This window comes from Ranitomeya imitator, chromosome 1, assembly GCF_032444005.1.
Source record: "Ranitomeya imitator isolate aRanImi1 chromosome 1, aRanImi1.pri, whole genome shotgun sequence".
Taxonomy (NCBI): Eukaryota; Metazoa; Chordata; class Amphibia; order Anura; family Dendrobatidae; genus Ranitomeya; species Ranitomeya imitator.
In genome coordinates this window covers 161,107,672-161,133,147 of record NC_091282.1, presented here as the reverse complement: position 1 = coordinate 161,133,147, position 25,476 = coordinate 161,107,672, and the positions used below count along the sequence as shown (strand labels likewise).

General features: G+C 45.6%; 1 protein-coding gene across 2 annotated transcripts in view; it reads right to left on the bottom strand.

Moving 5' to 3' along the window:
• Positions 1 to 25,476, bottom strand: part of RHOBTB3 (Rho related BTB domain containing 3) — a 153,436-nt gene that overhangs the window by 24,523 nt on the left and 103,437 nt on the right. For both annotated transcript variants that reach the window (XM_069751976.1, XM_069751983.1), the window contains 2 exons: positions 13,578 to 13,751; positions 3,834 to 4,000 (listed from right to left, as the gene is read on the bottom strand). In XM_069751976.1, coding sequence (XP_069608077.1) covers positions 3,834 to 4,000; positions 13,578 to 13,751 — 341 coding nt within the window. The remainder of the gene's footprint in view (positions 1 to 3,833; positions 4,001 to 13,577; positions 13,752 to 25,476) is intronic.

The window sequence follows — 25,476 nt, the reverse complement described above, 5'->3', positions numbered from 1 at the left end:
CATGTTTGGTCCGTTTGTCAACCCCGTTTTTCTTGTATGAAAAAAAAATTCTTATCTTTTCCTACGCATTAAGCAGTACACAATGAAAGTGGCCTAAAGCACAAGCAGGCTTAATGTGTAAGAAATTAAAGGGGTTTTCCCATCTCCAAGATCCTATCTCAGTATGTAGAAGGTGTAATAATAATAGCAAATGCCTAGAAATGTAGTATAGTTCTTCTGATTCATTATGTCGCTTACATCATGTGCAGTAGCTTAGGTATCCATGGTTATGACCACTAGCAATTAACTGTCACTATATGAGTGGTTGTAAATATGGATACCTATGCTACTGCATTGCCCTTCACGTGGGGGAAGTGACATAGTGAATCAAAAGAACTATGCTACATTTCTAGTTGGAAGAATTTGATAATATTATTATTATTACACCTACTTCATATTGGGATAGGATCTTGGAGATGGGAATACCCCTTTATAATGTTGAGATCACATCCTATATAAGGGTGTGTGGTAGATGCCTTTTACTACTGTCACACAAGAGTATGCAGATGTTCACATGTCAAAAAGTAACATTGGGGCAAACATTTGACCCATATAAAGCTTAGCTTTTAATACTATATAAAATATATGTTTCCTGAAGCTCTACCTTACAAAATTGAAGAACAGGACAGCCTATAACCAAGTCTCAACAAATGACCAAAGCTTCCAGGGAATGACCGTTCATGTATCAGATCCCTACCTGGTTTGCCATGCTACATGCCAATGTACTGGAGGGAAGTGAGAGCTAAAACAACAGATGAGTTTAGCACTTTGTATGAACATGGCCTAAAAATACTCGTTCTGTATTTGATAGCATTTCAAAGTATCTGTAAGCCAAAACCAGGGGTGGGTGATAAATACAGAAGTGGTGCACGTGTTTCTATTATACTTTTCCTCTGATTGTTCCACTCCTGGTTTTGGCTTACAAATACTGATGTAAAATGGTACTGAACAAATACTGAACATGTGACTGTGACCTTACTAGTGTTTGCCTAGGCTACACTAAAACTTTTTTTTACCACTATATTTCAACATTATCAATAATGAATGTTATTCTCTATACCATTTCCATAAACACACCTCTAATATTAAAGGGGTTGTCCACTACTAGGGTATCCCCTTATTAAACTAAATGTTTGGGCCTGATAAAAAAAAATAATCCATTTTTGGATTCGTGGCAGCTCTGGTTCCTCTGTTTTGAATGTCGCTTTTTTTCCTTTCAGGACCAGCGGGGGTTAATATCAGTTTCCTTCAGTGGCAATCTGTTATAACTGCAAAGTCGCTAGATCAGCTGATGTGGGTGGTGACCACACCCACCATCCTTTAAATGGTCGCCTAATGCATCAGCTGACTGTTGGTGATAGTTTGTCTATGGAGACCAGCCTTGCAGTGGCAGCTCTCTGGTATCTGCTGTTTCTGGAGTTTGGAGTCCAGCTTCTGCGTCATCTGTGGTGTAGAGCTTGGCAGCGAAGTCTGGAAGCTAAGTGTGGTGTTTTCTCCACGTCCCTTCTGTGTTTGCCACTGTCCCCTGTGTGGTTTTATCTGCAGTGGTGAGGCTAGCGCCCCTTGCCGGCCAGTGCACTAGACAGGGCAGTGCTAGGTGACAGCAAGGGACAAGGTTCCTGATGGCGGTGGGGGGAAGGACCTACTTAGGGCGTTAGGGGAGTGCCGGGACAGGCTCAGGTTTGAGTTCAGGTGGTGACCATCCCCCATTTCCCTATCAATAGGAACTTCCTCTCCCAATTTCCATCCCATTGTGTGTCTGTTGCGCCGTTCTCTGACCGGACTCTCCGTTGGGTCGGATCACATTGTGACATTATCACCAACCAATATTTTTTAGTGAACCTATGGCTTAAACCCAGGCTTTTGCCCAGCTGATCCAGATCCTCACTAATGAGGTTAAGGAGCTGCAGTGTCAGGTTGTGCAGCAGTTTCAGCAGTTGTTGGGGTTCTGGGTCTCAACTCATGTGCAGGCTCAACCAGAACCCAAGATATCTGTCCCGGACAGGTTCTCTCGAGGGAGAGATACATTTTTTATTTTTCAGGAGGCATTTAAGCTATAGTTCAGGCTCCACCCTCATTCTTCTGGGAGTGAGGAACAACATGTGGGGATTATTGACTCCCTTCTCAAGGGCAATTCCCAATCCTGGGCCTTCTCTCTGCCGACCGATTCAGAATCTCTGTGGTCAGTGGATGAGTTTTTTGTGGCAATGGCGCTGGTGTATGGGGATCCTGATGGCATCTCCGTGGCTGAGTCTAGACTCCGTAAAATCAAGCAAGGGGGCCGGCTGAGGAGTACTGCTCAGAGTTCAGGAGGTGGGCCACTGACACGCAGTGGAAGGCCCTGCTCTTAAGAGACATTTTTTTCATGGTTTGTCACCAAGGCTACAGGATACTCTGGTGCAGAAGGCTACTCCAGGGTCGTTGGAAACTGCTATGGCCCTTGCTATCGGAGTGGATAGATGCATCAGGGAGACATACACCAAATCTGTGCCCTGTTGTTCTTTCTAGGGAGGAGGACGGTGTTTGCCGTAAGCCTGAGATCAGGTCCTTACCATACATTGTTTTCAGTGAGGTCTGATGTTGAGGGTCCTGAGGCCCCTCATTGAAAGGGGGGGGGGGTACTGTCACGATCCATTTTTGGATTTGTGGTAGCTCTGTTTTAAATGTAGCTTTTTTCCTTTCAGGACCGGCAGGGATTAATATCAGGTTCCCTCGCTGGCAATCTGTTATAACTGCAGAGTTGCTAGGTCAGCTGATGTGGGTGGTGACCACTCCACCATCATTTAAATGGTCACCTAAAGCATAAGCTGACTGTTGGTGATAGAGTTTGTCTATGAAGACCAACCTTACAGTGGCAGCACTCTGGTGCCTGCTGTTTCTGGAGTTTGGAGTCCAGCTTCTGTGTCATCTGTGGTGTGGAGCTTGGCAGCGGAATCTGGAAGCTAAGTGTGGTTTCTTTCTCCTACTCCCTTCCATGTTTGTCACTGTCCCGTGTGATACTATCTACAGTGGTGAGGCTAGTACCCCTTGCTAGCCAGGGCAGTGCTAGGTGACAGCGAAGGATGAAGTTCCTGGTAGAGGTGGGGGGAGAAGGACCCACTTAGGGCATTAGGGTAGTGCAGGGAAAGGCTCAGGTTTGAGCTCAGGTGGTGACCATCCCCCATTTCTATATCAGTAGAGCCTTCCTCTTCCCATTTCCATCCCATTGTGTGTGTTGCGTTGTCCGCTGACCGACCCTCCGTTGGGTCAGGTCACATCGTGACAGCTGGCATCACTGTCTCCACCTTCGTACAATCTGAACATGAAGAGGAAGTCTGGGATCAGCTGCAGCCTGGACTTCCTTTTCATGTTCAGTTTGTCCGAAGGCGAAGGCAGAGACAGTGACACCAGTTCTGATTGGGCACCAGGCATCACATGTCATTCCACTGCCTCACAGCCCCGGAACCGCGAGTGCCGACACCGGCATGGAGGTGAGTACAGGCTTTATTATTCTATCAAGACATAACACTTAGTTTAACCCCTAAGTGACCGAGCCAATTTTGACCTTAATGGCCAAGCTGTTGTGTCTATGAAAAAAAACGTAAATTTGGCAAAAATTTGGAAAATTTTGCAATTTTAAAACATTGGGGGTTGCTATACACTTATTTCTCAGAGCCAATAAAAAGCGGCGCTAAGGAATAAGTACCCTTTACTGCTGCCGTTAAAAGACGTATCGGCGGTCGGTAAGAAAGGGTTGTCCTAGTAGTGGACGACCCCTTTAACATTTCATGATGTTGTCCTCAAGTTGGCATTACCTTGGCTTTCTTGAGCAGACTGACCACATTCAGGCTGGTTGATGCCAGTTCTCTGCTAGGCATGCTCTGGAGCTGAGTGGTGATGTTACACTCACATATATGCTTCAGTCTGGATACTTGATACATCTCAGAACAAATCAGAAGGGACATAGCTTGCAGGACACTGGCTGGAGGGAAAAAAATAAAAAGTTAGGGGTTTCTGACAGATCTCCAGAGCCACACCTAGCGCAAGTGAGCGGTTTGTGAAAGAACAGTGAAGTAATAAGAAAGGGTCATCAATATTTAAATCGGTTATCTCACATTCTTCAAATAGTTAAAATTGCAACATACTATTAAAAACAAGCAACTTTGCAATTCATCCCTTATTAAAATTTCTCTACGTGACCAAGATGTTTACCCGTAATTTGACAGTGTACAGCTTATTACCTGAGACCCTGTGGTCTCGGAGTGGCCAGTTACCTAGATAAGGAGCGCACACTGCTTGTAGGCACTACACTTTACAGCCTGCTCAATGCTCTGAAGCTGTACGGAAGATGGATCCAACCAATTTGTATCCTCTTGCCCTTATCCGATGTTGTAGAGGCGACAGGCGAGGCAAAGCTATCCCTGCTAACAGCTAGCACACAGTTAACACCAGTGGTCCGACTATGTTGATGGTCAGCACTGTAAATCTTCAAGAGTACACCTAAAATGGCAAAAAAGGATGGCGGAGGCCAGGAGCGATGTGCTTCTAAAGATAGAACCGTATAACCCTTTAAATGAACAAATTGGTAATTTTCCCATATTTTATTATGAGGAGCTCTCCATTGCTCATATTTTAAAGTGTGTAGAGGCAACACTATGCCCCTGATTCATCATTGCCTTTGTGCCTTTTTTTTGTGTGTCCTTTTTATGTTTGCACCCAATTTATTATTCTATTTGTGCCTTTTTTCAAGTCTATTTTACATGTGATCTCTTTTTTTCCCCCGCTTTGTGGGTGGTAGTGTTTATAAATTCCAAATGTTTTCTCCTGAATCTTCCATTGCAACTGTTTCAAAAGTCACAAAATTTGGCACAATTTTGTTCCAGTCCCCCTTGCTGTATTTTTCAGCATGTCAGTATTTTGGCGCAATATTTTGTGACTTGACGCCGAAAGTTGCAAAAGCAGTTTAAGTGAGGAACAAAGTCTATTTTAGACTTTGCACCAAATTCATGAATTGCGTGCCCTATTTTGATGAATTTGGTGCAAAAAACGCAACTAAAACCATAAGAGTAAATGAAGGAAAGTGACTTAAATCCCCTTACAAATGATGAATTGGGGACTATATATTCTGTATGTGACTCCCCTTGAGTTCTAGTCACTTTCAGCCGGATCTGGCGACAAACCGTATCCGTCCCATCTGGTTGGCATCCGTTTCGTCTGTTTTTCCATCCTGTTTTTGACGGATCCGGTTTTTAAGAACGCCTCTGGGAGGCTCCAGGCTCAAAACTATATATACAGTCTTCCTACGGCCCATCAGTCACAGGTTGGAGAGGAGCAAGTGTTTGGAGAGAAAGATGGATGTCTTTATTGCGAAGATTCTGCAGAAAAACGTGGATTTCATTGTGGAGGCGAATCGCTTGAAAGCAATTGTTCAGGAGACGGAGCGAGAGAGACAACGCATCATGCGTCTGCGCTGACGCCGTTTGTGGATCCACCCCATCACCGCACAGAGAATGACCAGTGGGGTGTTTTCTACTGTGCACATGGAGCTACTAGGAAACCCAGAGAAATTTTTCTCATATGTGCGGATGAAAGCGGAGAACTTTGATCTATTGGTGGACCGAATTGAACATCTCATCCAAAGGAGTGATACGTATTGCCGATTCTCTATTTCACCGGCCGAGCATCTGATGGTTACTCTTCGGTAAGCCATTTTTATTGGATGTACTCCTGTAGTACACTTTAATTGATTTTAATTTGATTTTATAGTAATTTCTGCCTTGATTTTGTTCACAGATTCCTTGCTACTGGAGAATCCCTTTCATCACTACATTTCCAGTTCAGTCTGGGTATTTCCACCATCTCCGGAATTGTAAATCACACTTGCTGTGCACTGTGGGACTCTTTGCACGATGAATTTATACCACATCCCACAATGGAGATTTGGTTGGAAGTAGCCGAGAAATTCCAGCAAGTGTGTCAGTTTCCCAATTGCTTGGGCGCGGTGGACGGGAAACATATCTGTATCGTGAAACCGGCTGGTTCGGGATCAGAATATTTTAACTATAAAAAGTACTACCTCTGGGCCACCAATGCCTTTTGTTTGTGTTGGGGATGAAGCCTTTCAGCTGTCAGAACATCTGCTGAAACCCTACTCCAGGCGTAGATTAACCCAAACTAAAAGAATTTTTAACTACCGCCTCACACGTGCACGGAGAATGGTGGAGTGCGCTTTTGGGATTTTGACCGCCAAATGGAGAGTTCTACTGACATCTATAAACTTAACACAAATCTCAAGGTGAGGTAAACACACAGAATGAATGAATAAGTAAAATGTATAAGAAACAATTGCCAAATGATGGTTACTGCGTGTACCAATATGGACTAAATAAAGGACATCTTGGGAACTCATAAGCAAAGAAAGAGAACAAAAAAGACCGAATACATGCCCAAATAGAATAATGATATGTTTATTGAAATTGGGATACACCTACTGGTGGGGGAGGGGGAGAAAGATACCATAAAGAGGGGCACTGTACCAGGAGACAGAAACGTATTACTGCAGAATACTAAGGTGACTCATGATACTAGATCAAATGAATAAATAAATAAATACATGACACCAATAATAAAGAAAATAAATAATAAATAAATAAATATCCACAGGAAAAAGTGCGGCAAGTGTGTAAGTGGAAGTCCACTGTAAACATAATAAGGTGCAAGTGCAAGGTTACTGAAGAAAAGACTCAACCACTAATAGATGCTCTAAGAATAAAGTGCATACAATGCTTGCTATTAATGCGTTGTAACAAGGTTAAAGCCACATGCACAATTACCTGTGCAGCCCCGAGGGACGTGGAGCCGGCGTTGGGTTCCTGGCACCTCCGCCTGCCGGCTCCACGTCCCTCGGGGCTGCGTCAGCTGATCGCAGCATCGAGGTACACGTGGGCTGGCAGCGGATGGTGCCATGGTAACAACCAATGGTCGCGCGCGTTGCCCCACACTCGCTCCCGCCGTTCATTGGGCGCTCTCTCCTATATATACTTTCCTTCTTCTGGATGACGCCACCCCCTGACGAAGGCTGACGCCGAAACGCGCGTCGGGGTCAGGCACATCCAGGAGACAGTCTTTACATCATCCACAGGTAATTGTGCATATGGCTTTAACCTTGTTATAACATATTAATAGCAAGCATTGTATGCACTTTATTCTTAGAGCATCTATTAGTGGTTGCGTCTTTTCTTAAGTAACCTTGCACTTGCACCTTATTATGTTTAGTTCTGGAAGGATGCGTTCAGGTGCAAGAACTCGGGCGCATAGCTCTGTACCTGACCCCTTTGCCGCTGGCGCCCCAAAGACACAGGTGTACTAGATGTGGCAGCAGCAGAGGGGTGGGGTACAGGAAAAGCTATATCCTCACCAGCAGATTCATGCAATGGAACCGGCCAGGATACTCCAGCGCTGGTGGATGGTACCGAGGGATCAGATGGGTTGGAAGGCTGGGAAGGTGCAGAAGGGCCGGGACTGTCGAAGTGTCCCTCAGTGGCGGACTCCTGAGGGATCGTCCTAGAAGGGTTCAACGCAGCTGCAGGCTCCCGAGTGCTCCCGACAGTGCTGTGGAACAAAGAAAAAATATATAATATACTGATATTGCATGGCCCTTGCTGAAACAAGAAAAGAGGGCTAGACATGTAAAACATTGCTTATTACATGTGGTGGGTAATATTTACCTTCGGGTCACCATCGTTGACCTGAGGAACGACATGGCTTGGGCATATTGGTATCTGCTCCTGCGTCCTCCAGAACCACTCGGGGCCCGCATCTCTTTGTTGAACTACTTCTTGAAGCGATCCCTGATAGACCGCCACCGCTTCATAATCTTCTCACCTGTAAAAAAGGAGAAACACAAATTGGTTAAGATACAATACTTAGAATGCATCAACATAACTGAACTGGGTATACTTACGTTCTTGATTCTGGGCCTGAACATCGAGGTCCTCCCAGTTCTCAACTAGCTGTTGGCATACTTGCTCCCAGAGTCTACGGGTCACTATGACATCAGCATGGTGGCAGTCACCCATGTTCCACAGTGGCTCCCTGCAGGGGTGGATTAAGGGTAGCCAGGGCCCCGGGCTGTTCAGACACTGTGGGCCCCCCCCCGGTCATGTGACGGGGGTCATGTGACGGGGGTGATGTGACGGGGGTCATGTGACGGGGGTCATGTGACGGGGGTGATGTGACGGGGGTCATGTGACGGGGGTCATGTGACAGGGGTCATGTGACGGGGGTCATGATATACCCGAACCAGATTATTCCAGAAAAATGGCCAGGCCCTACTCTACTGTAACCTATTAAATATTTGTTAAAATCTGCAATACAATTTAGGTACCGTATATTTTGACCAATAATATCACATACAAGGAACAAATACCACCGCACCATGTCAAGACCACTATTACCACCACTTGGTGACCAAATATCACATACAAGGGACAAATACCACAACACCATGTCCAGACCACATATTACCACCACATAGTGACTGAATACTACAATACTGATCAGTAAAAAACAACAACATAATACTATCACCATAAGTGCCAGTATTCACAGGAGATCTGTACTTAGTATGCAGTGTCTGTGTAGAGGTAATACAGAGATCACTGGTGACATTGTACACAGGACCTCTGTATATAGTATACAGTGTATAGTGTCAGTGTATAGGTAACACTGACTCACCAGTGACGTCTCTAGGTGAAGTCCTTCATCTTTCATCCAGCACAGACCGCCATCATTTCTTCCAGCCAGGACTCGTTTCTGCAGGAAATAACACAGTTATCTCGAGCTCCGCTTGCAGAACACATTACTTAATTTTTCACAACTTCTACATTACACCACATGAAGAAAAAAAGGCGATATAGTGTCACTCTGCACAGTAACAGGACCGACCCCCATTTAAAACAGTATACTCAAAAAATAAAATAAATACATCACTGCAGTAATAATACCCCTTAATTAGCCCCTATGGTAATAATATTCCCCATCCTGGCCCCGTGTGTCTCATTCCTGGCTCCAGCCATATGTTCTCGCATCCTGCCCTCATGAGTATCCATTCTACCCCATATGATCTCCACATCCTGCCCCATCTGTCTCCATCGTATCCATCCTGCCCCATGATCCAATCCTGCCCCATGTCTTTCATTCTGCCCCGTGTCTCCAATCATGCCCCGTGTCTACATTCTGCCCATGCCTCCAGTCCTGCCCCCAGTGTGTCCAGCAATCTGCCTCAGTATGTCCAGCATATTGCCCCAGTGTCCAGCAATCTGCCCCAGTGTCTCCAGCATATTGCCCCCAGTGTGTCCAGCATTGCCCCCAGACAGTGTGTCCAGCAATCTGCCCCAGTGTGTCCAGCAATCTGCCCTAGTATGTCCAGCATATTGCCCCAGTGTGTCCAGCATATTGCCCCCAGACAGTGTGTCCAGCAATCTACCCCAGTGCGTCCAGCAATCTGCCCCAGTGCGTCCAGCATTGCCCCCAGACAGTGTGTCCAGAATATTACCACCAGTGTGTCCAGCAATCTGCCCCAGTATGTCCAGCATTTCCCCCAGTGTCTCCAGCAATCTGCCCCAGTGTCTCCAGCAATCTGCCCCAGTGTCCTCCAGCAATCTGCCCCAGTGTCCTCCAGCAATCTGCCCCAGTGTCCTCCAGCAATCTGCCCCAGCGTCCTCCAGCAATCTGCCCCAGCGTCCTCCAGCAATCTGCCCCAGCGTCCTCCAGCAATCTGCCTCAGCGTCCTTCAGCAATCTGCCCCAGTGTCCTCTAGCATTGTCCCAGTGTCCTCCAGCAATATGCCCCAGTGTCCTCTAGCATTGCCCCAGTGTCCTCCAGCAATCTGCCCCAGTGTCCTCTAGCAATCTGCCCCAGTGTCCTCCAGCAATCTGCCCCAGTGTCCTCTAGCAATCTGCCCCAGGGTCCTCCAGCAATCTGCCCCAGCGTCCTCCAGCAATCTGCCCCAGCGTCCTCCAGCAATCTGCCCCAGCGTCCTCCAGCAATCTGCCCCAGCGTCCTCCAGCAATCTGCCCCAGCGTCCTCCAGCAATCTGCCCCAGCGTCCTCCCGCAATCTGCCCCAGCGTCCTCCAGCAATCTGCCCCAGCGTCCTCCAGCAATCTGCCCCAGCGTCCTCCAGCAATCTGCCCCAGCGTCCTCTAGCAATCTGCCCCAGCGTCCTCCAGCAATCTGCCCCAGCGTCCTCCAGCAATCTGCCCCAGCATCCTCCAGCAATCTGCCCCAGCGTCCTCTAGCAATCTGCCCCAGCGTCCTCCAGCAATCTGCCCCAGCGTCCTCCAGCAATCTGCCCCAGCGTCCTCCAGCAATCTGCTCCAGCGTCCTCCAGCAATCTGCCCCAGCGTCCTCCCGCAATCTGCCCCAGCGTCCTCCAGCAATCTGCCCCAGCGTCCTCCAGCAATCTGCCCCAGCGTCCTCCAGCAATCTGCCCCAGCGTCCTCCAGCAATCTGCCCCAGCGTCCTCCAGCAATCTGCCCCAGCGTCCTCTAGCAATCTGCCCCAGCGTCCTCCAGCAATCTGCCCCAGCGTCCTCCAGCAATCTGCCCCAGCGTCCTCCAGCAATCTGCCCCAGCGTCCTCCAGCATTGCCCCAGTGTCCTCCCGCAATCTGCCCCAGTGTCCTCCAGCAATCTGCCCCAGCGTCCTCCAGCAATCTGCCCCAGCGTCCTCCAGCAATCTGCCCCAGTGTCCTCCAGCAATCTGCCCCAGAGTCCTCCAGCATTGCCCCAGTGTCCTCCAGCAATCTGCCCCAGCGTCCTCCAGCAATCTGCCCCAGCATCCTCCAGCAATCTGCCCCAGCGTCCTCCAGCAATCTGCCCCAGTGTCCTCCAGCAATCTGCCCCAGCGTCCTCCAGCATTGCCCTCAGTGTTTCCACCGTTATAAAAACAAAAAAACAAAGTCTCCTCACCTGTCCGCGCTCCAGCGGCCGACATCAGCCGCCAGCCTCCAATTGGCTGGCGGCTGTCGTTAACTATTGACGTGCGGGCGCACGCCCGCACGTCAATAGGAAACCGCCGCAGCGCCGGAAGGGGCCCGGTGAGCAGATGAGAAGGGGCCCGATGCGGGCCCCCTCTCTCTGCCCACCGGGTACGGCGGGGGCACATAAATGCCGGCGGCCGCCGGCATTCACAGATGATTATCAGAGGGTCAATCTGTGCGGTAGCCCAGGGCCCACCCAGACCACTGGGCCCTGGGCTACCGCCCATATTGACCCTCTGATAATCCGCCCCTGGCTCCCTGTCTCGGATAAGATCAATGAGGAGGTCAATATTGAGGCCGACCTCCTCACCGTCCGAATTAGGAGCACGCTGTGAAGCCTGTTATAAAAAAGGACAAAAATAAAATTAGATTCAAAACAACATAAAGAAAATACAAAAACCAAAAAAAAAAGCTGCTTACACGATGACGGCCGCCACGACTCTCACGCCGACGACCCTGGGAGCCACTTGGAGGACCTCTTGATGGAGCACCAGAATCCGAACTATAAAAGAAAAACATAAAAATGATGTGCTTGTAGTTAGCATTTTTATGTGTTCTGTACATTTTGATATCTAGAATGATCATTCTGTTAATGTTGTGCGATGTGTCCAATGATCTGTTTCTATGTATTGGGTGCATTGTTCTTTCTGTAATTTTTTGTTTTAATGTGTTGGGTGTAGTGTGTGGTTTGTGGTTCCACAATGCATGAAAGAAACATACCCATTGTGATCCCGCTCTAGGTCTTTCTCCACCCCTTCGGTCTTCTTCCGGAAGCACCTCTTCTGCTGCAGCAGCAGCTTCCTACAAAAATTAACATTAATATATACAGTACAGACCAAAAGTTTGGACACACCTTCTCATTTAAAGATTTTTCTGAATTTTCATGACTATGAAAATCGTACATTCACACTGAAGACATCAAAACTATGAATTGACACATGTGAAATTATATACTTAACGAAAAAGTGTGAAACAACTGAAAATATATCTTATATTCTAGGCTCTTCAAAGTAGCCACCTTTTGCTTTGATGACTGCTTTTCACACTCTTGGCATTCTCTTGATGAGCTTCAAGAGATAGTCACCGGGAATGGTTTTCACTTCACAGGTGTGCCCTGTCAGGTTTAATAAGTTGGATATATAGAGAGAGAGAGCTAGACAGAGAGAGAGAGATAGACAGAGAGAGAGAGAGACAGAGAGAGAGCTAGACAGAGAGAGCTAGACAGAGAGAGAGAGAACTAGACAGAGAGAGAGAGCTAGACAGAGAGAGCTAGACAGAGAGAGCTAGACAGAGAGAGAGAGCTAGAGAGAGAGCGAGAAATTATATAAAAAACATATATTCACCTCAGTGCGCTGCCGACAAGAGGGAGGACTCCCAGAAAAAGACATGGCTGATGGCAGGCAGGCAGGCTCTTGCTGGCAGGCTAGGCTGGCTCTTGCTGGAAGGCAGGCAGTCTAGGCTCTTGCAGGAAGGCAGGCAGGCTAGGCTCTTGCTGGAAGGCAGGCAGGCTAGGCTCTTGCTGGAAGGCAGGCAGGCTAGGCTCTTGCTGGAAGGCAGGCAGGCTAGGCTCTTGATGGAAGGCAGGCAGGCTAGGCTCTTGATGGAAGGCAGGCAGGCTAGGCTCTTAATGGAAGGCAGGCATGCTAGGCTCTTGATGGAAGGCAGGCAGGCTAGGCTCTTGATAGAAGGCAGGCAGGCTAGGCTCTTGCTGGAAGGCAGGGTGTGGCAGGGTGTTGGCTCTCTTGCAGTATGGCTGGAAATGAGTGAGGGCCTCAATGGCATTGTTTTATATATGTGTCCTGGGGGCAGCCCTATAGGTTCTGAGCATGCTCAGATTAAAAAACTGGATCAGGCCACCGGATCTGCGTTTTTCCGAATCCAGCGCATTCCGGCATCCATAGACATGCTTTGTAGCGAAAAGCCGGAAGAGCTGGATCCGGCCCTTCCGGCTTTTTCGTCGCAGACAAAAAACGCTACAGTAGACTTTTTTCCAGACGCTGGAATCAAAATTTTCGCCGGATCTGGAAAAAAAACGGAAGGAACGCTGGGCCATGCGGCGCAATCAGGCGCTTATACAAGTCAAAGGGGAAAAACCGGTTCCGTTTTTTATTTTCGCCGGTTCCTTTTTTTCACAAAAGAGCCGTAATCAGACGGAATGAAAAAACTTGATGTGTGAAAGTAGCCTAAGGGGCTATAAACTTGCTATTCTGCTGTATATGTACTCTGACATACTGTATATTGGTAAGTATGGCTGCTATTTCTTTATTTCCCTACTTCCAACGCTCCTCTAATGAATATCTCGAAAATAGTAATTTGCTGTTCCTTTGATATGTAATCTCCTTCACTAGAAGAGGAGCAGCACACAGTTACAATATGACTCTCTAATGATGGGGATGAATTTCCAAGAATAATTGTGGAGCAGCCGAAGATGAATGATCTACTGTGAAGATATTATAACTAAATAATTAGATTACACATAACATTTCAGGCACTTGTAGTGTCTCAATGTATGTCTTACCAGGGCAGCAGGTATCTGTATAGATATATTCCAGGAAAGCAAGGAAAGTGTCTTTTGATATCCCCTTCACTGGAATAAGGATGCAGTTTGCTTCCATGTAATTTCCGGTAAGCATGGCGGCCATTACTTCACAGCGAGCTACCAATACGGCCCGATGAGCTGGGATTTTGGTATCTGTTGTCCAAAACAGAAAAGTATAAAGTCAATAATATGCTGAGGAAGAAGGGCGTTTACCCTTCGAAACACGTCAGTTTGTCTTTTGGTCCCAGCGAGGCTCCGTAAATGGTGAAAATGAAAAGTTGACATAGTGGATAATCAGATTTCAGCTTTAAAAGGGAATCAGTCGGAGGATTCATGCTGCCCAAACCATGGGCCAGGTACATTTTTCGATTAAACGCTCCGGCATTTAAAAAAAATATATATAGTTAGAAGATCCAGCTGGGGACTATAGCTGGAGACTATATTGGTCTGCTTTTGCCCCCTGATAGCTTTTCCCATTGCTGTTCCAGGGGATAAATAGATCTCATGTTATGGGATTGGCTGGCTTGGAAGCAATAAAACCTTGGAGTTATCTTAGAGGAAAATGTTAAAAGGAATTTGTCAGCAGGCATTTGAAATGTAATCTGAGGGAAGCATGAGGTAGGGTCTGAGACACTGATTCAAGTGGTGTGTTACTTATTAGGCTGTGTGTTCTGGTCTTAATACTATGAGTTTTTTTTATCATCAAAAGATTATCACTGTCAGACAACCTCCCGTAGTCTGACAGAGGAGTTGGAGAAATTAATTTCTCCATCTCCTCTGTTGCCGGCCTCCACAGGAATCACACTGCGATGTTTTATGTGGGTGCGTGTGATCTGATCGGAGATAAAAAAAAAAAAAAGCAGATGAAAACACAACACCCAGATGAGCATAACATTGATCTGAATGCAATCCGATTTTTTTTTTTTAGCCCTATCAGTAAGCATTGCAGACTAAGCTGTCAGCGTTAACAGATATCTGACTTCAACAACTATATCTTGGACTGGAGTTAGATGTGGCCGATAAAAGGGTTTTTCCACCACAGAGTAAACTTTTGGCAAACAGTGCAGCCTACTGAATAGCTAACAGTGTGTAGTATATACAGGTCCTTCTCAAAAAATTAGCATATAGTGTTAAATTTCATTATTTACCATAATGTAATGATTACAATTAAACTTTCATATATTATAGATTCATTATCCACCAACTGAAATTTGTCACGTCTTTTATTGTTTTAATACTGATGATTTTGGCATACAACTCCTGATAACCCAAAAAACCTGTCTCAAAAAATTAGCATATTTCACCCATCCAATCAAATAAAAGTGTTTTTTAATAACAAACAAAAAAACCATCAAATAATAATGTTCAGTTATGCACTCAATACTTGGTCGGGAATCCTTTGGCAGAAATGACTGCTTCAATGCGGCGTGGCATGGAGGCAATCAGCCTGTGACACTGCTGAGATGTTATGGAGGCCCAGGATGCTTCAATAGCGGCCTTAAGCTCATCCAGAGTGTTGGGTCTTGCGTCTCTCAACTTTCTCTTCACAATATCCCACAGATTCTCTATGGGGTTCAGGTCAGGAGAGTTGGCAGGCCAATTGAGCACAGTAATACCATGGTCAGTAAACCATTTACCAGTGGTTTTGGCACTGTGAGCAGGTGCCAGGTCGTGCTGAAAAATGAAATCTTCATCTCCATAAAGCATTTCAGCCGATGGAAGCATGAAGTGCTCCAAAATCTCCTGATAGCTAGCTGCATTGACCCTGCCCTTGATGAAACACAGTGGACCAACACCAGCAGCTGACATGGCACCCCACACCATCACTGACTGTGGGTACTTGACACTGGACTTCAGGCATTTTGGCATTTCCTTCTCCCCAGTCTTCCTCCAGACTCTGGCACCTTGATTTCCGAATGACATGCAAAATTTGCTTTCATCAGAAAAAAGTACTTGGGACCACTTAGCAACAGTCCAGTGCTGCTTCTCTGTAGCTCAAAAGTGGCTTTACCTGGGGAATGCGGCACCTGTAGCCCATTTCCTGCACACGCCTGTGCACGGTGGCTCTCCAAGCCTGGAATCGGTCCTTCTCCACAATCTTCCTCAGGGTCCGGTCTCCTCTTCTCGTTGTACAGCGTTTTCTGCCACATTGTTTCCTTCCAACAGACTTACCATTGAGGTGCCTTGATACAGCACTCTGGGAACAGCCTATTTGTTGAGAAATTTCTTTCTGGGTCTTACCCTCTTGCTTGAGGGTGTCAATGATGGCCTTCTTGACATCTGTCAGGTCGCTAGTCTTACCCATGATGGGGGTTTTGAGTAATGAACCAGGCAGGGAGTTTATAAAAGCCTCAGGTATCTTTTACATGTGTTTAGAGTTAATTAGTTGATTCAGAAGATTAGGGTAATAGGTCGTTTAGAGAACCTTTTCTTGATATGCTAATTTTTTGAGACAGGTTTTTTGGGTTATCAGGAGTTGTATGCCAAAATCATCAGTATTAAAACAATAAAAGACCTGACAAATTTCAGTTGGTGGATAATGAATCTATAATATATGAAAGTTTAATTGTAATCATTACATTATGGTAAATAATGAAATTTAACACTATATGCTAATTTTTTGAGAAGGACCTGTATAATGTTAGGATCTGGCTGAGCTAGCTGGTGTGAGCAGTTGCCACGTAACTGCAAGTGTGTGATTTCCATAGTTGCAATTATCTGCCTAATAGACTCTTATTCACTTTTATCAAAGTTCTAATGAGAGAGGCAGATGACAATCTGGTCAGAACGTGACCACAATTTATTGTAAATCACATACATCCAAATAAGTGACACAACCTCTTGAAATGGCTAGGAGAGCTGAATTCAAACATTATATATACTACACACTTAGGTATGATACCAGAACCAGGCAACATACTAGATACCGAGGGGGAGATCAAGCACTAAGTAGTGCCACACAGCCCCTCACCAAAAAAGAGAACCAACTCCACAATAGCCATAAATAGGAGTACACAAGGAGCATATAGGCAGTAAAATAGTAATAGTATTTATTGAATAATTGTTAAAAAAGTGCAATCAATATACATAATATGTACTAAAAGACAGTACTCAAGGATGAAAGTAGTGAGTGGGTATCCCCCGGTGTGCACCATCTATGGAGCCGACATGCAACCCAAAGGGTGAAAAAGATTTGCTGCATAAAGAACCATGTCACGTTTATCCATATGAAATGCCAACCGGCGTGAGATGACAAGTAAATGAAAATCAGCTCTTACCAATACGGCACCAGGACAGGGCACACCGGACAGGATCCACAGGCAAAGACCCCCGACGCGCGTTTCGCCCACAGGTGAAGTAGCTTTATTGATAAAGCATACATATTATGTATATTGATTGCACTTTTTTAATGATTATTCAATAAATACTATTACTATTTTACTACCTATATGCTCCTTGTGTACTCCTATTATTTACACACTTAGGTATGTAGTATTATTATGTACATGTAATGCATGTTTTTTGCTTAATTGCTGTATAAGGCACTGACTTACTGTATTTGCACTTTACTTATTATCATAGATATTATAACTGTTTTTCTTTGGTTATGCATTTTATTTGTTTATAATAACGTATACTACACGGTACCTACCTCAACTGGTCCTTCTTCCATAAGGTTATTTTTTCCGTGTATTGTCTATGTGTATTTTTAGCGGATAACTTTCATCATCGTTTTGTTACTACCCGTTTCCATTGAATCATTTGTTGTTATCATGACGTTGTGTGGTCGTTTTTTTTCTCCCTCTTTTTTCACACTTAGGTATATAGTAAGATGCACTGCTTGCCGAAATTTTGCTCTGGGGAGGAAAACCCTTTAACAGCCTGTCAACCAATGTAAATGCACCATAAAGGGGTTGCCTGGGCTCATCACAAAGGTCTGCAGCCACTCTATGTGACTGTTGACTTGTGAATCCTTACATAGTGTGGAGCACTGGCTGTGAAGATCCTCCAGTGTTGGCTGCAAGACCGAGAGGTTATGTAACCACAAGTATGTGATATGTAAATTTCTGGCCAGATTCTGACTGATCAGTGATCGTATAGTAGCCTGTTCACACAGGCAGACCGCACTTAACGATGTGCACTGAATGATCTGGACAGTATACATAAACTGCCACTATTCTTACTAAACCTAAAGGGATTATCTGGGATAATTTTATTTTCTAACTATGGGCTTAAGAACTTACAGGCAGGTTGTTGCTAACTGCCTGCCTGTTCTACCCGGCGCCAGCTCAGAACGGTCATAGACTGCTCCTGATGGCGATTCTACTGCTTCATGTCAGCAAAGAAGCTCTCCCTCTTCAGCTTTGCTGACACAGCCATGTAATGATGATTGATAGATGGCTGTCAATCAGCATGACGTCGGCAGTCACATCCTGTCAACAGAGCAGATCGGAAGTGAATGAGCTGCTCTGCTGACATGAAGCAAAAGAATCACCGCCAGGAGCAGTCTGTGACCGTTCTGAGCCAGCATTGGATAGAACAGGCAGGTAGTTAGCCACTATCTGCCTGTAAATTCTTAGTCTCAAAGTAAAAAATATAAAATGGCTTCAGACAACCCCTTTAAAAATCATTTTACCTGATGATCGAGCATTTTGCTCGTTAATCAGGTGATCGACAGCCTGTTTACACTGTAAGGTTACGGTGTAAAGAGACTTCCTAGGAACGCTTATTCAAAATAATCTTTCAGTTTAAATGTAACTTTACCAATTAAGGCAGCTCCTGCACCCGTCTGAGATAGATGTGAGCACATGAAGCTGCACACTCGAAAGATGCATTTACACTGCAAGATTATCGAGAATGAGGGCTTGTAGGAATGCTCGTTTCATGATAATCTCAAACTATGTACAGGCTGCTGATCATCAGACGAATGAGAAAAACGACGCTTGTTCATCAAGTGAATTGTTTTTTTAGGTTGCTTAAAAATCAACATTCTCGGCAGCTCATCGACCTGTGTAAACAGGACTCATGTTTCCAAAAACAATGGCAGCTGTAAGATTGCGCGTACTTGCGGGTTGGGGAATACTCGCTTGGCAGCGACAAAAGACACAGCAATACGTTTTCTCCTCAAAACTCAACTGGGTTTATTACTCCATAAACCCCAGTGGCAGAAAACACAGCAAATCAAAGTAACAATGTTCACAGCGTCACTCTGTTCCACCAGGACGGTGACCATACACTCTTTGTCGAGTCCAATATTCCGGCTCGCTCTGGAGCCAAACACACAGTCTGGTATTACCTGCTCGTCAGTGCTGCAGGTTTTCCACTGGCAGTACCACACGGGACCTGTTTCTGGCTGTGCAGATCCCTGTCCTCACCTTGTGGTCTTCAGGGATCCAGTCCTCCTCCCAGGACTTCCCAACACCCAGGTTACTCGGGATCACACAGGTGGCCTGTCCGGGTACAATGCAGGATGTCCAACGCCAGCTGGGTCCGTCCAATACCCAGGTTACCAGAAGCAAAGTCCCACCACGTGCTCTTCAGGGCTTAGCACACCCAACACCGAGGTATCTGCCAGGACCTTGCATGTAGACCATTCAGGTTCACACTCAGAGAGCATACAGGACTGCTCTCTAGTGTCCTGCCTGGACACATGGAAGTCTGTCCATCCTGACAGACTCACCGACCCTCTCTACCATGTGCTAACACACCTCCTTTAGGTAGCCTGTAACCACACCCACAGGTGAGGTAACATCACATGCACTGGTCACATGATCATAACATCACTGCAGGTCCTCAAACTCCTTCAGGGAAAAAGATACAGTGAGCACCCCCACTCAGAGTGAGGTATGTGGGTAGCCAGACACTAAATGACATCTTCAGTGCTCACGTGCTCTAAAGACAAGATACTCCGGGTTGCATCGCAGGGAGCATCCATCCCTGTGACACATACCTCCCATTAACCACAATGCCAGACACAGTCTCACTATCACATCCATGCACACAATTGCCACGCACTCTCACGGCCTCAATACGCCTCCGTGCGCATACTGGGGAGATCATGCAGCGCCCCCTACCTGTTACAGGGGTCACTGCATCACACAGCCTATGTATGCTGAGCGATCTATATCATTGATCGTCCTGTTTGCATCCATTAGTGTAGTCTGCCTGTGTGAACAGCCTATGAAACAACAGCCAGTTAGTAAATATTTAGCGATTGGCGGATGTTTATTACTGGCTGTCAGTCCATATAAGGCTTTGCATTTCTGCATCAAAAAACGTGTCCCTTGGCAGGACAATTGCTGCATAAAAAATTAGCTTTTTGATTTTTCTTCATTCGTTAAAATGAAAAAATGCTGCAGATGTGAAAACTGTAAAGGGAAATATAAGCAGAATATATACGATACTAGACTTCAGAAATCTCATTCACTTTGCTGGGACTGTCAAACACTGCATTTTTTTCTGGAGAAATGCTATGAAAAATGCAATGATGATTAAAACTAACTCTGAGCCCATCATGTGCACACTTTGTGGATATATTTGGCCTTTTTCTTTCAACCTCCTTATGTCAGTAACATTTCCATCAGAGTAAGACCAGGTGTCAGCACACATCATCTGCCCACACTGTCCTTTATAAAAGCTATTTGTACAAATTACAAAATGTAACCCTTTCACTGCTCACCCAAACATTGTTTTCTCAGGCATCTACATTGAGGCACTAAAAAGGTAAAAAATGAAAGGGTCTTGTACAAATAACTTTTAGAAACACAGGAGGGTGGTAAGAAGTTGTGTAGTTATTTGGGAGCTACATTTTAAATCTTGGAATAATAAGTTTCACAATTGGATGTATTTTTTTTTTTTTTTAAATTCCTGTGCTGAGATAGCAGTGGCACATTTTTAAGATTGTGCGCTGTGTAATAGCTGTGTCTTACAGTGCAGGTTAAAAGAAGAAAAGGGTTTGGTACTAAGTTAGGCTGGTTTCACATTTGCGGTTGTGTACGCAATGTTTCTTCTGCAATTTTCCGCATGCGTCGTGTATTCCTATATTTAACATTATGGACGCATGTGTCTGCGATCAGTTGCGTTTTGCAGCGTTTGACGACGCATGCGTAGTTTCGTCGTCTGCGGTTTGGTGCGGTAAATGCTACATGGAGTAATTTTAGAGGCGTCAATTTGCCGCCTAGAAACATATCTGGTTGTTAGCGGAAGGAATGTGGCAAAAAAATGCATTGCTGTCTATGTGAACGCATGCGTTCGCAAGCACATGCGTTTGCTTGCGTTTGTTAACATCTACACATATGCCAATTTTTTTTTTCCTTTTTTTAGAGCACTTCTTCCACTGCGGCAGAGGCTGAGCAGGAGCAGCGGGGTCACAGTCGGGTGGCAAGGCGGCAGCATGTACGTATACGTGGCTGACTGTTTATTGTGTCCTCACTTTACTCTTGGATGTTCATTTCTTTACTTTCCTCTTTCTTTTTCTTCTTAACTCCTTTTGTTTCTTGACTTTCAATATTCGTGCCAGTTTTCTGTCTCGGTTTTCTTTCTTTTCCTTATGATAATCTCTCCAACATTAATGTCTTTATTTATTTTTTAGGTTCCAGAACGGGATGAGGACCTCATTGAAAATTACCTCCTAATCTCCCTGATCCATGACTGAGTCCCGAGTCCCGTGTGGGACACCAGGGTTCCGCAGCACTCGAACAACGTGACGATCCGGCGGCTATGGAATAGGTGGCCAAAGCGATGTGGGATGGCTGGGACAACGCCCCGACTCGGGTCCGAAATGCATTTTGTAAGTATTGCAATGTAGTGTGATGCAGCAGAGACCTTGGCCGTGATCACACAACTCTCAGAAGTTTCTCTCATCACACACAGTTGTGTGATCACGGCCAAAAGTCCATTGACTAACCATTCTTTTTTTGTTTTTTCAACAGTGCTCAAAGTCAAAACACGTTGGTGTTCGATGAAGGATCGCTTCAACAAGGACCTTCGCCAAGAGAGCCGGGCTCCTAGTGGTTCTGGAGCAAGGATCAGACAATATAAATACCACCGCATTCTGGCATTTTTGAGACCGGTACTTGCCCAGAGAACATAAGTATTTTTTATGTGCATTAGGTTGTGTTGTATTGCCTTAATCTGTATGTTTCTATACCACAGGAGTTGGTGCTTAACTTTTGCAAATGTTTGGTAGTAATGTGTTTTTTTTCTTCTTTTTTCACAGCGCATGGAGCAGCACTCTTGACCCTGGTTCTGGAGTGGTCCTTCATCAAACAGCCACGGACCCGTCCCAGCCTTCCAGCAGTGCTGCAGCAAGTGGGCCTGCCACACAGACTGGAGACCAGGAAGCTGGTCCATCAGGCGTTCCCCTGTCCCAGTCCTCTGCCTCTTTTTTTTTTGGCTCTTCCCGGCAGCGGCAGAGGGCCTCGGACAGGTCACTCATGCCCGAGTTTGTGCACTTGAGCTCTGTCTTTCATGATGGACTCAAGGCGATGGGTGACCGACTGGATACTGCCATTAGCCATATGAATACACGTATCCAGGAGGTCACCAAAAACCTTGACCAAGTGAAAGCCGACCTCCAGAGGCCAGCACATCATTTTTTTTATCAAATTGAACAGGGTATGTCGGAACACCTTACCCCTGATCTCCAGCTTAGTGTCATGCAGGCCTGCAATGCTGCTTATGTGCAGGCTATGCAGCAGAGTCGGTATTTTCAGCAGACAATGGTGGCATATCCACCTGTGCCAACACTGTCACGCTTGACCTCAATGCCGAGCTCTGCTGCATACCACTGCATGGCCACCTCCATTCCAAGCACTGCCGAACACCACTACAGCACCACCACCATGCCGAGTGCTGTTGGACAGCCCACCGCCACCACCATGACAACTGCTGCTCCTGCTTGGACCTCCTCCACTGCCACCACCAGCAGCAACAAGACCCTGGCATGGCCTTCCCCACCACCACAACTATGCAGCAGCAGCAGCCAGACCCTGGCATGGCCTTTCCCACCACCACAACCATGCAGCAGTAGCGGCACACGGACCCTGGCATGGCCTTCCCCACCACCAGAACCATGCAGCGGCACACGGACCCTGACAGGTCGGCCACCACAGCCAGGCTGCTAGAAATGAGCCCAACGTGGCTCCCCACTCCACAGCGCCAATCCCTAAAAGGGAAAGGAAAGAAGAAACAGAGGACTATTGCTATCCCTCCCCCCTCACCTCCCAATGTGTCAGTAATGTCTGGTTTGTCTCACCCTTCCAGTGTGTCTCTGCCCTCTCATGCATCAAGCCCCATCCCCGAACTGCCAGACCCCAGTAATTTAATTGCCCCTTCTCCTGCCACCCCAGCGTTGTCCACAGTTAGTCAAGCTTCACAGCTACATACCCCCCATTCCCGGCCGGCACTCTACCCCAAGCAGGCGCAGTTAATTTTTTTTTGTGTCTAAAAATAAATAATAATGTTTTTTGCCCCCAACAATGTTTGGTTAATTGTGTATTTCGCCGCCGGCAACACACACCGTGCGCTGAATAAAACACTGCACCGCACATTTTTTTTTTGCCACCTCATAGCTCCAGTAGTTAGTAAGTACAACACTGCAGTTTTGTGTGTGTTTGGTATAGAAATATGAGGTGGCCCAAAAAAATAATACTTGTATTTTCTCCATAATTTCTTCCTTCTGCTTACTCTGACTTTGTGTTGCAGACTGAAGAGAAAATGGTGGTAATACAAAGCAGAACTATACTCAACAGGTCATGTGTCCAAAAACTCATTAGTTATGACACCTGACCTGGAGAGTAGAGAACTGCCTTGTATAACCTCCATTTTCTCTTCTGTGTACGTAATCTATTTCACACAAAGTGAAGGGACGATGGAGGTCATACAAGGCATATCTATACTCACCTGGACATGTGTCAGAAATAGTGAATTCATGAGGCTGTTATTTGTGCATCATGAATTCATTATTTCTGACATCTGACTTGATGAGTATAGATCTGTTTTGTAAACAGTCATAGTCTCTTCAGTCTGCGTCCAATTGATACTGCAGAACAGAATCAGGACGCAATGATGTCAACAACCTTACCACTAACAAACTAAGTGGTTTGTAGAGGAAATACATAGGAGACAAGGTCAAGATAACAAAACACGTAGTTTATTAACAACAAATATTAGTAATATTTAAAACATAACTGGTACAGACCCAAACCCAACAGGACATTTTTCACAATATTGTCCAGCCATGCCACACGTCCAATATCAGAATAAAAAAAGGCAGCAAATTGGTTCCGCATGTGGCCAATTTCAACAGTTGACCGCAGCGGGTGATGCTGGTAATCTGGCAATGGGTTTGCAACTGGTTCATCCAGTTCAATGTTGGGTCGCTCCTTAGCCATAATGTAATTGTGGAGAACCGCACAGGCTTTGACCACCTCATCGACTGTCTCCATTTTTAGATTAATGGCTGTTGCAAGAATGCGTCATTTTGAGACTAGAATCCCAAAGGTACACTCTACTGTTCTTCGGGCCCTGGTCAGTCTCTAGTTAAAGATCCTTTTAGTGTGGTTCATGTCCCGACTGGAATATGGCTTCAGTAGGTTTCCACACATAGTAACATAGTAACATAGTTAGTAAGGCCGAAAAAAGACATTTGTCCATCCAGTTCAGCCTATATTCCATCATAATAAATACCCAGATCTACGTCCTTCTACAGAACCTAATAATTGTATGATACAATATTGTTCTGCTCCAGGAAGACATCCAGGCCTCTCTTGAACCCCTCGACTGAGTTCGCCATCACCACCTCCTCAGGCAAGCAATTCCAGATTCTCACTGCCCTAACAGTAAAGAATCCTCTTCTATGTTGGTGGAAAAACCTTCTCTCCTCCAGACGCAAAGAATGCCCCCTTGTGCCCGTCACCTTCCTTGGTATAAACAGATCCTCAGCGAGATATTTGTATTGTCCCCTTATATACTTATACATGGTTATTAGATCGCCCCTCAGTCGTCTTTTTTCTAGACTAAATAATCCTAATTTCGCTAATCTATCTGGGTATTGTAGTTCTCCCATCCCCTTTATTAATTTTGTTGCCCTCCTTTGTACTCTCTCTAGTTCCATTATATCCTTCCTGAGCACCGGTGCCCAAAACTGGACACAGTACTCCATGTGCGGTCTAACTAGGGATTTGTACAGAGGCAGTATAATGCTCTCATCATGTGTATCCAGACCTCTTTTAATGCACCCCATGATCCTGTTTGCCTTGGCAGCTGCTGCCTGGCACTGGCTGCTCCAGGTAAGTTTATCATTAACTAGGATCCCCAAGTCCTTCTCCCTGTCAGATTTACCCAGTGGTTTCCCGTTCAGTGTGTAATGGTGATATTGATTCCCTCTTCCCATGTGTATAACCTTACATTTATCATTGTTAAACCTCATCTGCCACCTTTCAGCCCAAGTTTCCAACTTATCCAGATCCATCTGTAGCAGAATACTATCTTCTCTTGTATTAACTGCTTTACATAGTTTTGTATCATCTGCAAATATCGATATTTTACTGTGTAAACCTTCTACCAGATCATTAATGAATATGTTGAAGAGAACAGGTCCCAATACTGACCCCTGCGGTACCCCACTGGTCACAGCGACCCAGTTAGAGACTATACCATTTATAACCACCCTCTGCTTTCTATCACTAAGCCAGTTACTAACCCATTTACACACATTTTCCCCCAGACCAAGCATTCTCATTTTGTGTACCAACCTCTTGTGCGGCACGGTATCAAACGCTTTGGAAAAATCGAGATATACCACGTCCAATGACTCACCGTGGTCCAGTCTATAGCTTACCTCTTCATAAAAACTGATTAGATTGGTTTGACAGGA